The sequence below is a fragment of the Oryza sativa genome, chromosome 7 (assembly GCF_034140825.1).
Source record: "Oryza sativa Japonica Group chromosome 7, ASM3414082v1".
NCBI classification, from domain to species: Eukaryota; Viridiplantae; Streptophyta; class Magnoliopsida; order Poales; family Poaceae; genus Oryza; species Oryza sativa.
Window position 1 is genome coordinate 23,331,516 of NC_089041.1, and position 18,223 is coordinate 23,349,738.

Genomic DNA, 18,223 nt, shown 5'->3' on the forward strand with positions numbered 1-18,223 from the left:
GTGGGACCAGGTATTAATAGTGTAGTGTGTAACTATTGTATGAATGAGCTATTAGAGCAAGTTTAATAATATAGCCCACTACTAGCTCCAATTCATCTATAGCCGATCTAATAGCCAATTCATACAATAGTTGCTTACTATACTATTAATATATGGTCCTACCTATCATACACACATTGCGTCTTGAAGTCCGTGCTGCAGCTAGCTACAAATCTGTAGTCCGCTGCTGACGGAGCTCGTGGCTCCTCACCGGGAGACCGCACAGGCCCCCCTTTGCTAGTTCGGCCGGGGGCTTAGGGTGAAATCTCAAGCTCTCTCGGTATGTGGAAAGATCGCGAGCCAGGAAGAAACGCGAGACTCGGGCGATGTATACAGGTTCGGGCCGCTGGGAAGCGTAATACCCTACTCCTGTGTTTTGGTGGATCTGTGTATGAACCAGCTACAAAAGTCTCAACCAGCCCCCCCTCCAACCCTGCAAAATCCTCCCCTTCTTTAAGTGGGCAAGGTCCTCCTTTTATATCTCAAGGGGATACCACATGCCCCTCCCCTTTCCAAACTGGACTGTTCTTCTCTTCATAAATGGACGGAGATCGGTACGGTTGCTGTCCGAGTGCCCTTCTGACGGGACGGCCCATACCTACTCCCACTTCCGCCGGAAACAGGTGCGACGTGGGATTATGGCTGTCTGTGGATGACGCGACCAGTGTCAGACCGGTCACAGATCAGTCATCCTTGTCCACCACGCGTCAGTTTAGCAACGTGCATGTTCGCCCTTCTTCATGTAACATTTTTCCTGTAATGGTTGGGATGAAGCCTGGTATATATCTGACCGGAGGTAACGTGCCATCTCTGAGAGGCAACACGCTAGCTCCGGCTAGAGACGAGTGCCTAGAGGCTCTCGTCTTGACGGGATGGGGCGAGGCGTGCGTCAGACCGCCAGTCGCCACCTAACCCGTGATCTGACCGGTCTGTGACTGGTCACAGACCGGATAAAGGAACGCGCTGCACTGCGCTGCATGCAGCGTGACACGCTTGACCAGACCGCAATAAATGCGGTTAGATGAGCCCTGCCGTGTTCACCTAACCCATATATGTGACGCAAAAACCCTCAAGGGGTCGGGGCGCCTCGGCCCTCGGGGCCGGGACAGGAGTCACCCGACCCCCCTCGGGGAAATCAAGAGGAGGGCGGACACCTCACCCTTGGGCCCGACGTCCCCGAGGGTGCCAGGCCACGTGGGCGATTGTGTCTGCCTCAAGCCTCTGGTCTCGATACCCCCGGTCCCATATCACCGACAGCTGCTCTTCTCTCTCGTCCTTTATCTCATTAAAATATGTTTATAGCTGGCTAATAGTTTGCTATTGTACCCGCTCTTAGATTGACTATAGATAAACTAGAGCTAGTAGTTTTTTTTTTGACAGGAAACGTGCTCTTTATTAATACCTTGGTTCAGTGTAATCACGAACCACAAAACACTGTACAAAATCCGGGAGGGGGTCTGCCCATATGGACATATGACACGGGTCCCAACTAGCCCCTTTCCGGGCCAGTTCATGAGCACAACTATTACATGAATGATTAGCAAAAGACACCTTGATCATACCTAAGTCCATACGGAGCAGAGTTCTAATTTGTTTAAAAGTCACGCCCGCCGTAGACTGGTCGTAGCAAGCGGAGTCCAGTGCGCTCACCAGGATGGAGCTATCTGTTTCAACAGAGAAATACGAAAAACCATGATTTAGAACAGCACGCAAGGCATGCAGACAAGCGACGGCTTCCGCGCTAAGCGCATCATGCACCAGTTCGATTCGTCCTGCTCTAGCCAGTACCCCATTCCCCTCATGGTCCCGGAGGATAAAGCCCCAACCACCACTTAGATTAGCCGCCTGGAAAGCACCATCAATGTTCAGCTTTAGAACACACTGGGGAGGCGGACACCATGTACTTTGACTGCTAGGATTTCCCCGAGCTTTGTCCCGAAAGAGCAAGGAGTTTTCTGACACCATCCTTATGACTCTGCTATATACCTCTTCATGCGTTCTCCTATCCTCCCCAGCATTCACTTTGTTTCTTGCATCCCACCAATTCCAGAGCAGTATGACAGTCGTTAACATAATGTCTTCTCTCAAATTCAGAATGTGCTTACATACATCCAACGTAGAAGTCTGAAGAGAAAGCTCCTGCCTAATGTGCTCAAAGTTCAGCATGCGCCAACAAGGTTTGACAAATTTGCACTTGAAGAAACAGTGGCCACCATTCTCATCTAACCGGAGGCAGACTGGGCACCTTGTATCGATCTCCATACCTCTTTTACTGATATTCTGACGGAGTGGCAAACTGTTGTGCGCTAAGCGCCACAGGAAATGCTTCACCTTAGGAAGGTGATTCAGTCTCCATAGCTTCTCCCACTGAAGGGCTGCACTGCTCGTTTTCCCCGATGAAGATTCACCTGTTTGTCGTATTGCCTGACGATCACGCTGATATTCCAGAGTGTGGTATGCCGACTTCACCGAAAAAATGCCCCTTGGGTCAAAATGCCATGCTGCAACATCGCTATAGCCATTATGAACTGGGATGGCTAGAATGTTTTTCACATCCTCCTCCCAGAATATATCCTGGATCAACTCTCTATCCCATTCTCCGGTAATTGGATTAATTAAGTCAGCAACTTTGTTCAGAACGATCCCTCTCCTTGGGGTAATTGGCCTCTTGGTTGTACCCAAGGGGATCCATGGGTCGTTCCACATATCTATGTCGGTACCATCACCAACACGCCAGATTAGGCCAACCTTCAACACCTGCACCCCCCGAACAATACTTCTCCAAGAATATGAGATGCCCGGACTTTCTCTAACCTCCATAAGCTTCCCATCTGGGAAATATTTGGCCTTTAACACTCTTGCGCACAATGAGTCTAGATTGGAAAGGAGCCGCCACGCTTGATGGGCTAACATCGCTAGATTGAAAAGGTGGAGGTCTCTGTATCCCAGGCCCCCTTTTTCCGTTCGACTGCATAGTTTGTCCCAGGCAATCCAATGCATTTTGTTTTCCCGATCATGCTGTGCCCAAAAGAAACGGGAGATCAAACTGCTTATTTCATCGTAAAGGGTTTTTGTCAGGTCAAAACATGACATTGCAAAAGCTGGAATAGCTTGTGCCACAGCTTTGATCAAAATATCCTTCCCGGCACGCGACAACAACTTCTCCTTCCAGCCTTGTATCTTCTTCCAGACCCTCTCCTTCAAATAATTGAAGGTCTTTTTCTTTGATCTCCCCATATACACTGGCAACCCCAGATATTTTTCATTCCATGCTTCAACCCCGATATCTAAGGCATATCTAAAAGACTCCCTCTTAGATTCCCTCGTGTTTCTGCTAAATATAACTTAACTTTTCTCCTTGTTGATAGTCTGGCCAGAGCATTTTTCATACAGAGACAACACATTCTGCAGATACCCCGCGCTCCGTTCATCAGCCTTTAGGAGCAGCAATGAGTCATCCGCAAACAAGAGATGATTAATACTTGGCGCATTTTGACATACTCTCACCCCCGTCAGGTCGCCTCCAGGTCGCCTCGTTCTTCAGCAGCATTCAACAGGGACGAAAATCCTTCTGCACATATCAAAAACAGGTACGGCGAAATCGGATCCCCTTGACGCAATCCTCTGGTTGGCATGATCTGCTCAGTAAAATCACCGTTAACCTTGCTCAGTAAAATTAGAGCTAGTAGTTGGCTATACTATTAAACTTGCTCTTACGGCATAGAGTTCCTATCCAAAGTTCCAAACCGACATGATATGCTAAGAAAAGAACGAGGACTACCTATGTCGATCGAAGTTCCTGGCATACACTGTATACAACGTGACACTGTATTGTGATCGGCACCTCTCATCTCCCTCTCTACACAACACATTTTCCATACGAGAAGACCAAAGTTTCCCGTATAATACGGGGTTTTAGGCCGTGCCTGCGAAGTGCGAACAGGTGGAGCTCACATGTCCGCGAGGAAGGCGACCTCTCGCTGCGACTGGACAGTGCAGCCGCGCCCTCCACCTCCCGACACCCAAGAGCCTGCCCTGTCTGCCTCGGCCGCTTGCTGCCTGCCTGTCTGCCTCCGCGTCTTTTCTGCTGCCCACATTCCCCAACGCCACGCTGCTGCTGGTGGCGGTCGCCCTCGCAGTCGCACCCCTCCCCTTGTCTTCTTCCTCCCGCCCTCTTCTGCTTTTGGTTGAGCCTCCTACGCTACAAACAGAAGTACTCCTACTCCTGTACTGCTGTGAAGTGCGAAGCTTAACGGACCAAGCGAGAGCGAGAGCGAGAGAGATGATGGTGCTGTTGTTGCTGATGGCGCTGGTTTACTGCTCCTGAGGGGTAGGGAGGGAGGGGAAGGAGCACGTTCGCTTGTGGAGCGGTTGGGTGGGTGGTGATTCTTCTTGGCGCAGCCGGCCAGGTGAAAACGGCCGCCCACCGGCTTTGCTCTGTAGTGTCCGCTGCTGATTGCTGAGGCTCCCGCTGCTCCGTTCTTCGCCGGTGGTGTTCTTGATTTCGTCGGGGGGAAAGGTATGGCTGCTCCTTCTCTGGTTGATCTCTGGGAGTTCCTAAATGATGTTCCGTTCTTCGGGTTCTTGATTTGTTTGCGGTGCTGCTGTTGTTTCAGATTCCAGGTTAACAGGCGTGGATTTGATTGGGGGGAAATCTTGGGATATCGAGCGCAAAGATGCGGATTTGATGCATCGTTTTTTCCTCACTTCTTTTCAGCCGTCAGTCGGAGCAAGCAGATGTTTTGAATCCAGATTCCAACCGAGGGGAACAGCCTGCTCGGAGTGTGCGTGTGACGGTGTGAGTGATAAGTAGGGCGGTTGCGCACGAGGTGTTCGTCAGAAAGCCGCAAAGGAGAAGGTGGGCGTGCAACTTGCAACCGTCGCCATCGTCACGATGAGAGACTTTGCATCTTGCTTAAGTCAAAGCGGCGTCCAGGTCGCCCATTCCTCTTCTCCAGGTGGCCAGAACATGGTGCAGTGCACCTACCTAGCCCGCCTCCGTGGCAAATCTTGCAGCGTGACCGTCACCTGGAGCAAGATGACCATGGGGCAGGCTCTGTCCGTCGCAGTCGACGACTCCTCGAATCGTTGCCTTTGCAAGGCAGAGATAAAGCCATGGCTGTTCTCCAAGAGGAAAGGTTCCAAGGCCATGGAGGTCGATGGTGGAGCACTGGATATCGTCTGGGACCTGTCCTCTGCGAAGTTTGCGGCCGGGCCAGAACCCGTCGAAGGCTTCTATGTTGCCCTGGTCTGTGATCTTGAAGCTGTTCTTGTGCTCGGCGACATGCGCAAGGATGGGGATCACAGGGTTTCGTCAGATGTATTGGCCTCCAATGCTGTCATGATAGCCAGGAAGGAACATGTTTATGGGAAGAAGGTGTATTCAGCGAAGGCCCGGTTTTTGGACATTGGTCAGCTCCACCATATCACCATAGAGTGTGACACATCGGGGTTGAAGGATCCAAGCCTAGAAATCAGGATTGGCAAGAAGAGAGTCATGCAGGTGAAGAGACTTGCATGGAAGTTCAGAGGAAACCAGACAGTCTATGTTGATGGACTTCCAGTAGAGGTCCTATGGGATGTTCATGACTGGCTATTTGGTTCATCGAATAAATGTGCCGTGTTCTTGTTTCAGTCAGGCCAATCCATGGAAAAATTGCTGTCAAGGTCATGCTCTCAGAATGAAAAGGAGCTTCAAGCGCATCGTTTTGGCTTCACTTTGATACTTAATGCATGGAAGACCGAATAGGCAGAAACATGATGACAAGTTTCTTCGGCCATTCTACCGTAAATTAATGAATCCTAACAGTAAGAATATGCAAGCCTGACAAAACCTTGTGCAAGGATTTCATGCTTCTTAACTATTGTGTTCTAGTGATGATTAGCAAGTTGAGAATTTGAGTACCCATATAATTTTTTCTAGATAGGTAGTTAGACAGAATGTCAGATTCTAGTGCCCCATTTGTATTATCATGTCTTTGACATATACATTCTGATCACAAATCCAAGAAGCAAAGCAAAAAAATGATGCTTTTCTGAAAACTTTTCCATTCTTGTGCTCTACATGTTCAGTGTGAGGCTTAGTAGAAATATATTACTGAATCAAGAAAATCTGGTGCTGTGTTCTGTGCCAACTCCCAAGTTAATTGTCTTAGCAAAGGTAATTGTAATAATCAACTAATTGTAAAATCAAGGAGTTGATTTAGATTTTGTGATGAAAATATTGGTGGTTTGATAATGTTATTTTCGACGTCTACTTCATTTTGAGGGTAATCTTTAATTCCGCAAAAGATTTTTGGATTTTTGGTTTTCCCTATCATTCACCTCCCCTATGATAGGTTTGTTTGATCTTTTATGATCCTACACTAATTTCACAAGTGCAACTCTGAACATGCTGTGAGCTGCATTTTGACGATCCTTGATGACTAGAGGATTGGTAAAGATTGAAGGCATAAGTTAAAATTATCCAAACCAATAATATAGATTACTGATGGGAAATTCAGTTGCTGGTAAAATTATTAAATTTACCCTGTATTTGTTAATCTCCATATTTTTTCTCTACTACTATAATTTACAGAGAATGGATAACAAGAACTTATCCAAGTACTGACTTTCGTAGTCAATTTTGTTTCCCTTTTGTTGATGGCCCGCTGAGCTCCACCACTTTGTGATATTGGTCCATGAACTCCTTAATTTAGTAAATTTTCATATTGGTGGTTTCTTTAACTGGATGTGCACTGGGGGAAAAAAGGCAAAAGCAAAGTTGCATCATACACCTACTACTACAAGGATAATGTTAATTTTTTTATCCTGAACTACAATAGTTCCAGTCAGTACAACAGTCAACGTTCTTCATATCTACCATGTTTGATTCAGCTAATACAGTATTTGTGACAATTTTGTCAGTAACTGTCACACTAAAGTATGTCCACATTAACAATAAATGCTGCTGCAGTTTACATGACTTTCTTGAGTGTGTCATAGTACAAATTTTAAACCTAACAGATGATAGGTGCAAGAAAACAAACATGATTACAAGAAACACTTGCTTCAGTGCTATCCCACATAAGATACCACTCAATTTCTAGAAGCAGTGTTGGCTAGCATTGAGGAGCTCATTTGCACAAGCAAAGAATATCCCATATATATTGCCACATTATGAGACCAGAGGTGGGGCCAGAATAAAAACTTTGACTTGGCATTCCACTGATTCCCTTCCATTTCCATGGGGTCCATGAGATCTCCAGAATTGCTGATGGAGCAAAAGCTTCTCTCCACGGGAGAAAGTGAAGAGGCAACTACTGGAACAACAGGTCAGTTTCTCTTCTCGATTTCCTTCTCATAATCTCTTAAGATACTTAAACCATCCTATTCAGGGCGCACATCGTTTCATCATCTTTATTTTATATTTCTTTGTTTTGTTTTCTGTCCATTTGGCTCGCGTGGTACAATGGTGATGCTCTAACAGACGCCCTGTTAAATCTCAGCATTTTGGATGTGACCTGCTGCAGCACCAGACCATGTAGGCACAAAGTTCATTTCTCACCAGTGCTACATACCGTTCACCGACGGAATTGATGTTTACATTTCAGCCAAGACTCTGGAACTACTCTGAAAACAGCTGAAATCTCGGCCGTTCGATCGTATTCGAACGGTCGGATCGGGGCAGATTTTCCTACATCGCGTGCCGACGGAAATGGCTTGATAATAGTTCCTCAACCTCCCCTTTGCCAGTACAATTCTCAATATATAAAAGAAAGCCATCGGCGAATACGCTCGTGGCTCGCATTGTTGACACGGTGGTAGGCCATGGCGATCGATCGACCAGAAAGCTTAAATAAGACCTAACAGAGCCAGTGTTCTCCCTCTCGTCTCTCTTCGATTGCAAGAAACTTTTTTCTTTTTTGCGATCGATCCAGCAGCATTTACATTGGCCTCTCTCTTCCCGTTGTTTATTCATGGGAAGATATGGATGGACAGTGACGCGGTACCAAGAATGTTAAAGCCTGTGATTAAGATGCAAGGGAGGGAGGAGGGCAACGTGATTGCGAGAAAGGAATAGTAAAGCAGAGGATTAAGAGGCAGAAAGGCTTAGCTTCACCCAGCCTCGAAGCAACACTGCAACTCTCCTCCTCTCTTCCTCTCTTTCTCTCTTCTCTGACCACTCCTCCAAGATGGCTAGGTAGATGGCTAGCTAAGGCATATATTGGTGTGCTTTGCCTCTGCCTGTTTTTCAGCTTGGTTATAGCTGCAGCAACAGCAGCAGCAGCAGCTGAGGTGAATGAATGCATGGTAAGGTGAATTCAGGGTGCAGAGGTAGGCGAGTGGTAGTAGCTGGGACCATGGGCTGGCTCCAGTCTCTCCTCGCGCCTCTCAAGAAGCTCTGGATCCGCATGCATTCCGCCCAGAGGAAGAGTACGTCAAGATCGATCTCTCCTATATCCTCTCGCTTCTTCTTCTTCTTCTTCTTCTTCTTCTTCTTGTTTGTGATTGTTGTGTTTTGGTTTGTGTGGTGGCATGCAGAGAGAGGGATCTACATCCTGTACGAGGACGTGAAGTCGTGCCCGTGCGAGGACGTGCAGATACTCTGGTCCATCCTCGTCGAGTCCTCCCACGGCGGCGGCCATCACCACCACCACCCGCAGCCGCTGCGGCTGAAGCAGTGACAACGACGGCGGCGACGGCGACGACGACGATGACGAACTCTTCCGGGCCGGCGTCCGAGCGACGAGCACGGCGCTCCGAGACGTAACCGACGGCGGCGCGGCGAGCAGCAAAGAGGTGTCGGTGTACATAAGAAGACGACGAGCGGTGTTAGCAGCTTCGCCGTGGTAGGGAACAGAGCGAGAGAGTCGTTTTCATTTCAGTTTCTTTCGCATTTTCGCCAACGTTTTGAGCCACGGAAATGGCGTGCATAAGCCGATGAGCTCCTCCTCTCTCTCGCTTAGCTCGGATGTGTCTCACCGACACTGCGAGCTAGGAAGCGAGTTTTTTTTTTTTTCCTTTGGTTGTCACTCTCCTTTACTTTTCGAAAAAGGAACGGCACATGTAACGCTCGGTTGGTGATCGCCGGGGTCAATGGGCCACGCGTGCCAGTGGCTTTGTACATACAAAAAGCAAGAACATATCAAGAAAAAAAGGAAAAGAAAAGAAGACGACGAGAAAAAGTAAAGTTGTGCATATTGTAGAAGCAGTATCAATGTATCATCAGTGTTGGGGTAGTAAGCTAAGCTAGAGTAGTGATCATCAGTGTTGGATGGATGACTCGTGTGGTTCGCGTGCGAGAGCAGCCAGGGATGGTTTGGTTGACCATCGGCCACACGTGTGTGGGTGCGTGCGTGCGTGAGCCGCGGGCGCGAGGATATGCCGTGGTTCGATCGGGTGGCGGGTGGTTTTCCATCGGTCCGGGCGGGGTCGCGTGCAATGGTTTGTTTGTCAACCTCGGGGTGGTTGGGTACTTGGGTTGGGTTTGGGTTTTTAGGTTTGGGGAGTTGGGCTGTGTTTAGTTCCACGTTAAAATTGAAAGTTTAACTAAAATTAAAAGTTTAAAGAAAAATGTTAGAAATTTATGTGTGTAAAAAAGTTTTGATGTGATGACAAAGTTAAAAGTTTGAAGAAAAAATTAAGAACTAAACTGGACCTTGTTGGTCGCCGCAACCTTCGCCGTCCTCTCCTCGCATACGGGCGTACTACGCTCGCTGGTTGGCTTGCATCGCAGCTAGGAGCGGACGCGTTTTGCAGTAGGACGGGGCGCGCGGCGTCGCAGGGGCTGAGCGAAATGGGTCGAAATACCGGCCCAACCAAACGAATCTTGATTTTGGCCCAAGTGTCAGGATGGTACGGCTTACATCGGACCGGCCCGTGCTGGCCTGGTCATAGCCCCGCTAGGCGCTAAGTCCGACTTCCTCTCCCCGAGATAGCCAGCCCGCTGGATCAAGGCCCGAATCGGAGTACTATACGACGAATCGGAGTACTAGGCTAAAAGGTGTGGGCATAAATTGGTTGCGTACGGGTACTGATTCGTCACGCTGCGCCGTGTTGCGTCGCTGTCGCCCGAAACAACACACCAAATTAACCCATTCCCTTTCCGGGCTCCGGCCGATCCCCTCTGCCGCCGGCGGCGGCTCAGTTTGATGGGGAAGCGAAAAACGGCCACCCGAGCGCAGACAGCGGACGCCCCTAGGCGGGCGAAGCGGCCTAGGAGCCTCGACGCTCAGCTCCGCTCCTGTTCCGGCGCCGGCGCCGTCGGCCAGGCCCAGATCCGCTCCCCCTTCGCGAAACGAAGGGGCGATCACCTGCTGGATTGCTGCTCCAAGCGGCCGCCGCCGTCTTGGGGGTCAAAGCGAGCGCGCTCGGCCGCTCCAAGCTGCCGCCCGCCGCCGCACGGCTCCTCCCCCGTTCCCGATCCTTCCTGGTAACCCCCCCCCCCCCCCTCCTCCCCAAAACACTTCCGCCTGCTTCATTTGCTCTGTTCAAATCGTGTTTCTTCTTTACTTTGAGATTAGATTTCTGTTCAAATCGTGTTGTGTTATTTGAATTGAATCTGACCCGGTCGGGTTTTGCAGGAGAGACTGGCGGAAGGGCCAGCCGGGTTGATCGCGGAGCGCTTGCTCGCCGCCGACGTGGCCGACTACGTCCGCTTCCGCGCCGTGTGCGGCCCGTGGCGCCGCTGCTGCGCCAGCCCGCGCGGCGGCGGCGGCCCGGTTGATGGCCGCTTCCTCCCCCGGCGGTGGATCATGATCGACAAGGCGTCGCCCGCCGCCGCCACCGCTTCCTCAACGTCGCCACCGGCGAGTGCATCCACACGGACCTGCCGGAGCTCGCGGAGCACGACCTGCTCATGGTGACCCCCGAGGGCCTCCTCCTGCTGTTCCGCAAGGACGCCCCCCACGGCGTCCGCCTGCTGAACCCGCTCACCCGCCACCTCACCGAGCTCCCGCCGTTCGCCACGGTCCTGACGCCGGAGCAGCGCAACGACCCCCACCAGGGACTGCGCGGGGAGGATTTCCGGGTCAGAGGCGTCGCCATTGCCGACTCCTCCTCCACCTCCACCTCCACCGTGGTAGCGTATCTCAAATCCCCCACGACACTCGCCGTCGCCAAGCCCGGCGACAAGCGTTGTACCAAGATAGACTTCGACCACAGGCTCATGCTCTACTCGACGGTGCCCTTCGCCGGCCGCATCTACCATGCCACCGCCATTGGTATCATGACACCGGAGACCACCACCAGCTCAGATCAGCCACCGCGCATGCTGACGGCGGTCGACACGACGATCGACCCGCCATTCTCCTTCTGCTCGATGAGCGACAGCCTTCACCTGGTGGACAATGGCGGGCGGGAGCTGATCCTGGTGTACCGAACCGTAAGCCACGACGAATTCAGGAGGGAGTACGCGGTGTACCGGATGGATTTGGACTCCCGGCTGCTGATTCCGGCGAGGAGCCTGAGCGGCCGCGCCGTGTTCATCGGATTGTCTCGGTCGGTGTCGATTTCTCCGAGCACATTTCCCTCCGTCACCGGTGATACGGTCTACCTGGGTTTCGACTGCGGCGAAAGAACGAAAATCAGCGGGTACCATGTTGGGGATGGAAGCATCGAACATTCCCAGTTGATCAAGCATGCGTCGTGGTTTAAGCCGTCTACTCTCGTGGACTGCCTCTCCTGGTGCATCAAGAGCAACGGCAAGCAACTTGGTTGAGTCCTGAGCTGACCACTTGATCACGACATCTCTATTCCCTTGAGACCCTCGATCCTTCAAATCCTGGCATTTGAAACAGATGGAATTTTGTGGCTCGCCCCTGCAGGATAGATTATGGACAGCTTGAACGTTCACCGACCGTGTGGATTAGCCATTGATTAGCTACGGACACGGGACTATAAAAACACAGAGGTAGAAAAAAGCATGAATAAAACGTAATGCTCAATGGATTCCTATAAAATTTCAAAACACATGAAAGTTTCATAAAACTAGCGGGAATACATAAAAAACGTAGGAACGCAAAGACATCAGAAGAAGAAAATATGAGGTAAGACCTCATGCTTATTTACCCTCAAAATTGCACTACAATAGCTCATCCCATAAGAATTTCAAAGGAATTGGTAAAAGCAAATACTCCCACCGTTTCATAATATAAGACTTTCTAGCATTGCTCACATTTATATAGATATTAATGAATCTAGACACACATATATATTTAGATTCATTAATATTTATATGAATGTGAACAATGCTAGAAAGACTTACATTCTGAAACGGAGGAAATACTTTGTTTTAAAGGACTTCGTATAATTATTTTCTATAAGATACAAATTCTATGGATTTCCTATGTTATTCCTTTCCCAAATATTCTTATGGCAAGCACAAAGCAACCGTAGCAGCTATTTAGAAATCAGAAGTGGTTTCAGAGTTTTATGTAGTACTTTGCAGCATGCTAAGCATCTCTAGCAACCTTTTCATCCCACTGTTTAAATCAAAATTTAGTAATTATGGATAAAAATCGCACACCAACAGTCCATCCATCCCACTCTCCAAGTCATCCGCTAACAAACTCCTTCTCTCACTTGCCAAACTTAACTAGCCTACTCAACTTGCTATTCGTGTCCCACTACATTCTATTCTCTTTCTTCCTTCATTTGGGAGCGGTTGGCGTTGACGGGAGCGCCTCTCCCTCGACTCCGCCTCAACGCGCCTCCTCGCTACCGTGGCCTCCCGCTCGCCGTCGCCTCTGACCTCGCACGACCTCCACCGCCTCCTCCCCCGTATGGATTCGACTCAGGATTCGTCGCCGTCTCCTCCATCTACTTTACTGGAGACGGTGTGGGGATGCCTACAGCGACAATGGGGTTGGGAGTGGATGGCGAGCTCGAGCTCCGTTGTAGCATGGGCACCGCCACAATGTGCAGTCTCTAGAGCCACCTCGCCCTGTTCACCGTGCCCGCCAACAACCTCCCTTTCTCCCGCGTTGGTTACCTCGCTCCACGCACTCATGGATCTTCCATCGTTGTCCGCTGTCACCGTCGCTGTTCGCCTTTGCACGGACGTCACCACCACAGAGATGGAGAGGGCCAAGGAGGAGCTTAGGGATGCCCCCAGTAGGAGAAGAGGGAAAGGGGAATAAAGAGAAGGAAGAAGAAGAGGTAGTAGATGATAACATATGGATACCAGTAGTATAGACTTAGAGTAGAAATGATAGATGGAGAGATTATTGAAGTTAGCAACGAGTTTAGCTTGCCAAACCAATTAAAGATATGCTTATATAGGTATTTGGAGAGTCTGATTTGGAGTCTGTTGGAGATGCTCTAACAATCTAACTAATTTGGCCATGCTTTTTTAGCCTTTTAGCAGCCATTCAGAAGTATTGAGTTCAGTATTTCTACTTTATTATTTAGAACATTTGTTGCAAGCTATGTGTTAAAGTCTTTCTTCAAATATTTTATTGAAACACTTCCACATTTTTTTTTGGCATAGTTTGTGTTCACTGCAAAAATCACTATGATGGTCATGACTTCATGCTCTCTACTTTATTGATGCACAATACTAGTACAATTAATTAAAAGAACTAGTAATAAATAAGACAGATATAGTAGTATTAGCATTCAGGAAAACATTTTTCTACATTTTCTGCAGCAGCAGACCACCGTTCGACAGTCGCCATCGTCCACCCTCCAATCTCCATCGCTTCTTCCCTCTAACCACACTCCGCACTCTCCCCCTCCCCTCCCGCCTCCCCACTCCGTCCACCCCGCCGCACCGACACTCTCCTCCGCCATGGATCGCGACCCCTCCGTCTCCGACGAGGACGACGACCTCGAGACCCTCGTCCCGCAGAACCACGTCAAGCCGCCCTCCTCCTCCTTCCACGTCGCCGGCCTCCGCGCCGCGGTCCCTCCCTCCGCCGCCTCGCTCGGCCGCGTCCTCTGGTCCCGCCGCTACCTCCTCCTCTTCGTCGCCCTCCCCGTCCTCTTCCTCGTGCTCTTCGTATCCCTTGGCGGCGCGTCCTCCCTTCGCCTGCCCGCCTCCATCCGCCTCCCCTCCGCCGCCGCTCCCGCCGCCGACCCCGCGGCGTCCCGGATGCGCGACGCCGAGCTCCGCGCGCTCTACCTCCTCCGCTCGCAGCGCTCGGGCCTCCTCGCCCTCTTCAACCGTACGGCAGCACCCACCAACGGCAGCAGCTCGGGCTCGAACGCTGTCTCGTACGCCGATCTCCACGACGCGCTCCTCGGCCAGATCAAGATCAACCGCGAGATCCAGGCGGCGCTCCTCTCCGCGCACCGCACTGGCGCTGCGGGCAATGCGACGGAGGATGGGTTGGATCTTGATCTGCCGGCTGACGGGTGCAGGAGGAGGGAATTGCCGTCCAACCGGCGGACCATAGAGTGGAACCCCAAGAAAGATCGATTCCTGTTCGCCATCTGCGTCTCCGGGCAAATGTCCAACCACTTGATTTGCTTGGAGAAGCACATGTTCTTCGCGGCGCTGCTTGGCCGGATCTTGGTGGTGCCTAGCCAGAAGCTGGATTATCAGTACGACCGGGTGCTTGATATCAACCACATTAATGATTGCATTGGAAGGAAGGTTGTAATTACCTATGAGGAATTCACAGAGAAGAGGAAGAAAGTGAGCATTGATCAGTTCATATGTTACGCGGCATCACCCCCTTGTTTCATTGATGAGGATCATGTTAAGAAGTTGAAGGGATTGGGGATTTCACTGGGAAAGATCCAGGCAGCTTGGCCAGAGGATGCGAAGCTGAAGGAGCCAAAGAAGAGATTTGTGGAGGATATCATGCCAAAGTTTACCACGGATGCTGAGGTGCTCGCGATCGGTGACATGTTCTATGCTGATGTTGAGGAAGAGTGGGTGATGCAGCCTGGTGGCCCATTGGCTCACAAGTGCAATACTTTGATCCAGCCAAGTAGGCTTATTATGCTCACTGCGCAACGCTTTGTTCAGACCTTCTTGGGGGGCAACTACATTGCTTTGCATTTTCGGCGACATGGCTTCCTGAAGTTCTGGTAAGATACCTTTTTCGTTTTTAGTCACCTCCATGTTTTAGCAATACAGATATGTTTAATTATTGAGAGGGCTGCAGTACATTTTACAAGAAGATCGTGCCAATTAGCCTCTAATAGTTGCTGGGTGTTGGCTTAGAGAAAATCCTATCATCTTTTTAGTGCTCAGTTCTCATGGACATTCAATTAAGCATAGGTTTTATTCCATTAAATAACTCACATAGAGATGTGCACTTGATTTCATGTTGAGCTCCTTGCATTGAAAGTTAGAAACCAGGCGCTTGATTTCATAGGGAGCGCTTGGAGCTGGTCCTAGATGCTTCACTTAGATCTAAGCATATAAAATGTTATAGAAGTCAACTTGTATGTTCTGGCCTTGATCAGATTGACTTGGGCCTTCGTAAAAGTTCTGATGCAGCCAATGAAGAGCCTGGTTAACAACAAATTTACTAGTATCTTCTAGGACGCAATGTAGCCATTGTCCATAATATTGAGCTACAATGTTTGGCTATTTGCTAACATTGACTAGCATACTGAAATAATGTTGTTCTTGCTACTTCAAATCGATTAAATGCTATCTTGTACTTCCTCCATCCCAAGTATAAGAACCTAGTACTGGACCTGTCCAGATTCGTGGTCCTAGATAATGTCTAATCCAGTACGAGGTTCTTATATTTTGGGACGAAGGGAGTAAGTACTACATAGTACTGTATTAATTTCTTTGTTCAGCTGATGTAAATCAGTCCCCCGTATTAATTTTATATCTTACGGCAATAGTTTTGAGAATTTTACCTGGAATGTTTGTATCTAAATACCTTCTTAGAATTTTGGTGCTTACAAGACTAAAATGATTGGTGGTTCAAGATTTTCAACTAATTCATACCAAGCTATAAATAATGTTATCTTCAATGACTTAATAACAGTATTTGAGAATTCATGGACATTCAGTTAAGTTATACATCAGTTGCTGTTAACATGTGACCAGCAGAACACTTTAACTCCCAAGTCATGGTTTGAAAATAATTAGCTGCATACTTGTATAGAAGGGAAATTCATTCATCTTTGTTGCCCATTTTGGAGCTGGTTGCTGCACTTGGTTCTCACATTGTGAGGCAGTGTCCTTAAGTGTCATGGTAAGTTTTCTCACTATTTGAGCCTAATACACTTTCTACTAGAGCACTTGGTATTCACTAATTAGCACTCAGCGCCTTACAGGTTACTGAGGAACAAAATTCGTTGAAGGTGACTAGTTTTAATTAAGCATAATAAGTTGGGTCAGAACTATGTCATAACAAGTACTTCCTCCGGGTTGATAATACTTGTCGTTTTGGACAAAGGCAAGGTCTCCAAAAAGTAACTTTGATAACTATTTTCTATTATAATATATATAGGAATATCAACAAATATATGGTTTTACTGAAGTACTTTTTAAGACTAATCTACGCATATGGTTTTCATATTTTTAAGATAAATATTTTAGAAATTATTTGTAGTCAAAGATTTTAAAGTTTAACTTTACCCTTGTCCAAAATGACTAATATTATCAGCCCGGAGGGAGTATAACAAATAAATAACAAGTATTTTGTGTTCCATCAACAAAAAGGGTTACAGAAGATAACTTGTTTTTAAGCTTGTAACTGTAAAAAAAACTACTAGGTGTTACTTCAATACTACAAAGGAATCTGATTGATACATGTATAGGAGTTGATTGAGCATGATATATGACTTGTGCAGTTGTGCCATGCACTAAGAGTAGTTTAAATGTTACTAATGCTAGCGCAACTGCTCAAGTCTTTCCTTGCAATACTATGTGCTTGTGGTTATTTTGAGTGATGTATGCAACAAGTTGGCTATGTTTTTTTTTGAATAATGAGGCATTTACTGATATGTTCTCATCTTCCTGCAGTAATGTGAAGAAAGAGAGCTGCTTCTTCCCTATCCCTCAGGCAGCAGAATGCATTCTTCGAATCGTTGAGAAAGCTAACGCCCCAGTCATATATCTGTCTACTGATGCTGCCGAGAGTGAGACAAGTCTCCTGCAATCCTTGGTTGTGTTCAATGACAGGCAAGTCCCTCTTGTGAAAAGGCCAGAGCACCACAACTCTGAGAAATGGGATGCCTTGTTATACAGAAATCACATGGGTGGAGACAATCAGGTAACCGATACATTTCAGAGTTGCTGTCCAGATTTCTTTTGGACCTTTTGTTGTTGTACTAAACGGCAAACCGGTTCGGCTTTTTTGCAGGTTGAGGCCATGCTCGACAAGACGATCTGTGCGCTGTCGAACGTTTTCATAGGTGCATCAGGCTCAACCTTCACAGAGGACATCCTGCGTCTACGGAGAGGCTGGGGTTCTGCGTCCCACTGCGACGAATACCTCTGCCAGGGTGAGCTACCCAACTTCATAGCGGAGCTAGACTGAGAAAATGACATCCTAGAAGAAGAATTGACAGCTACATCCCCCTTTTTTTCCCCACTACGATCTGGTGGCATGATACACATTCTGTAAATTGGCGTGTACATCCTAGTGTAAAAGAGCGATGATATTTGTTGTACCGGTACCCCCATTGATTTGTTCGGTGTTGTTACACGGTTAGGCAATAGAAAGAGTTTGGTTTTTGCGCTTGCTCAGTGTTCATACTCTGTTATACTGTGAGACAGCTTCATAGATTCATAGCTCGCAACTTTGTTGGCCTAGCAACGTGCCTGACAGACACTATGGTGGTGTTAGGGCGATGCGAAAGGGACCTGTTTTTTTATATGTTTTATTAAGAACATGTTTAGCACAGCTTTAGTTTCACCTCTCTTAAAGCCGAAGCTCAGTCAAACAGTTTCAGCATAATTTAAAATGAGAGATGGAGCTGGGTTTTGCTTCACAATTTCACTATAGAATCTAGACCCAATTCTTTGAGCTAAAATTAAGAGTTCACAGCTCGTGGCATGGGCGCATCCGCGCACGGCGCACGCCGCAACCGCGGGGGTCGTCGGCGGCAGGCACCACCCAACCGAGCGCACTGTGCTGCGGTAGGCTGCAGCTAGCGCAGGAGCCCATTTTGGTTGAGAGGCTGAGAGCCCAAGAAGGCGAGGCGCTGCTGCCAGCGAAACCCAACCCGCCGCGTGCTCCCCTCCCCTCTACCGCTCGCCCACCGGCCCATCCCACTCACACGG

General features: G+C 48.6%; 2 protein-coding genes and 1 pseudogene across 2 annotated transcripts; all 3 read left to right on the top strand.

Moving 5' to 3' along the window:
* Positions 1 to 4,093: 4,093 nt before the first annotated feature.
* LOC4343674 (uncharacterized) lies at positions 4,094 to 6,081 on the top strand. The gene is made up of 2 exons (XM_015789249.3): positions 4,094 to 4,558; positions 4,656 to 6,081. The coding sequence occupies exon 2, from the start codon at positions 4,934 to 4,936 to the stop codon at positions 5,786 to 5,788; it is 855 nt and encodes a 284-aa protein (XP_015644735.1). The 5' UTR covers positions 4,094 to 4,558; positions 4,656 to 4,933; the 3' UTR covers positions 5,789 to 6,081.
* A 4,163-nt stretch (positions 6,082 to 10,244) lies between these two features.
* LOC4343676 (uncharacterized) lies at positions 10,245 to 12,009 on the top strand (annotated as a pseudogene).
* A 1,672-nt stretch (positions 12,010 to 13,681) lies between these two features.
* On the top strand, positions 13,682 to 17,680 carry LOC4343677 (O-fucosyltransferase 36). Its single transcript, XM_015792287.3, has 3 exons — positions 13,682 to 15,057; positions 16,961 to 17,210; positions 17,301 to 17,680. Exons 1-3 carry the CDS (start codon positions 13,811 to 13,813, stop codon positions 17,475 to 17,477), a joined length of 1,674 nt encoding a protein of 557 aa, XP_015647773.1. The 5' UTR covers positions 13,682 to 13,810; the 3' UTR covers positions 17,478 to 17,680.
* The last annotated feature ends 543 nt before the right edge of the window (positions 17,681 to 18,223 follow it).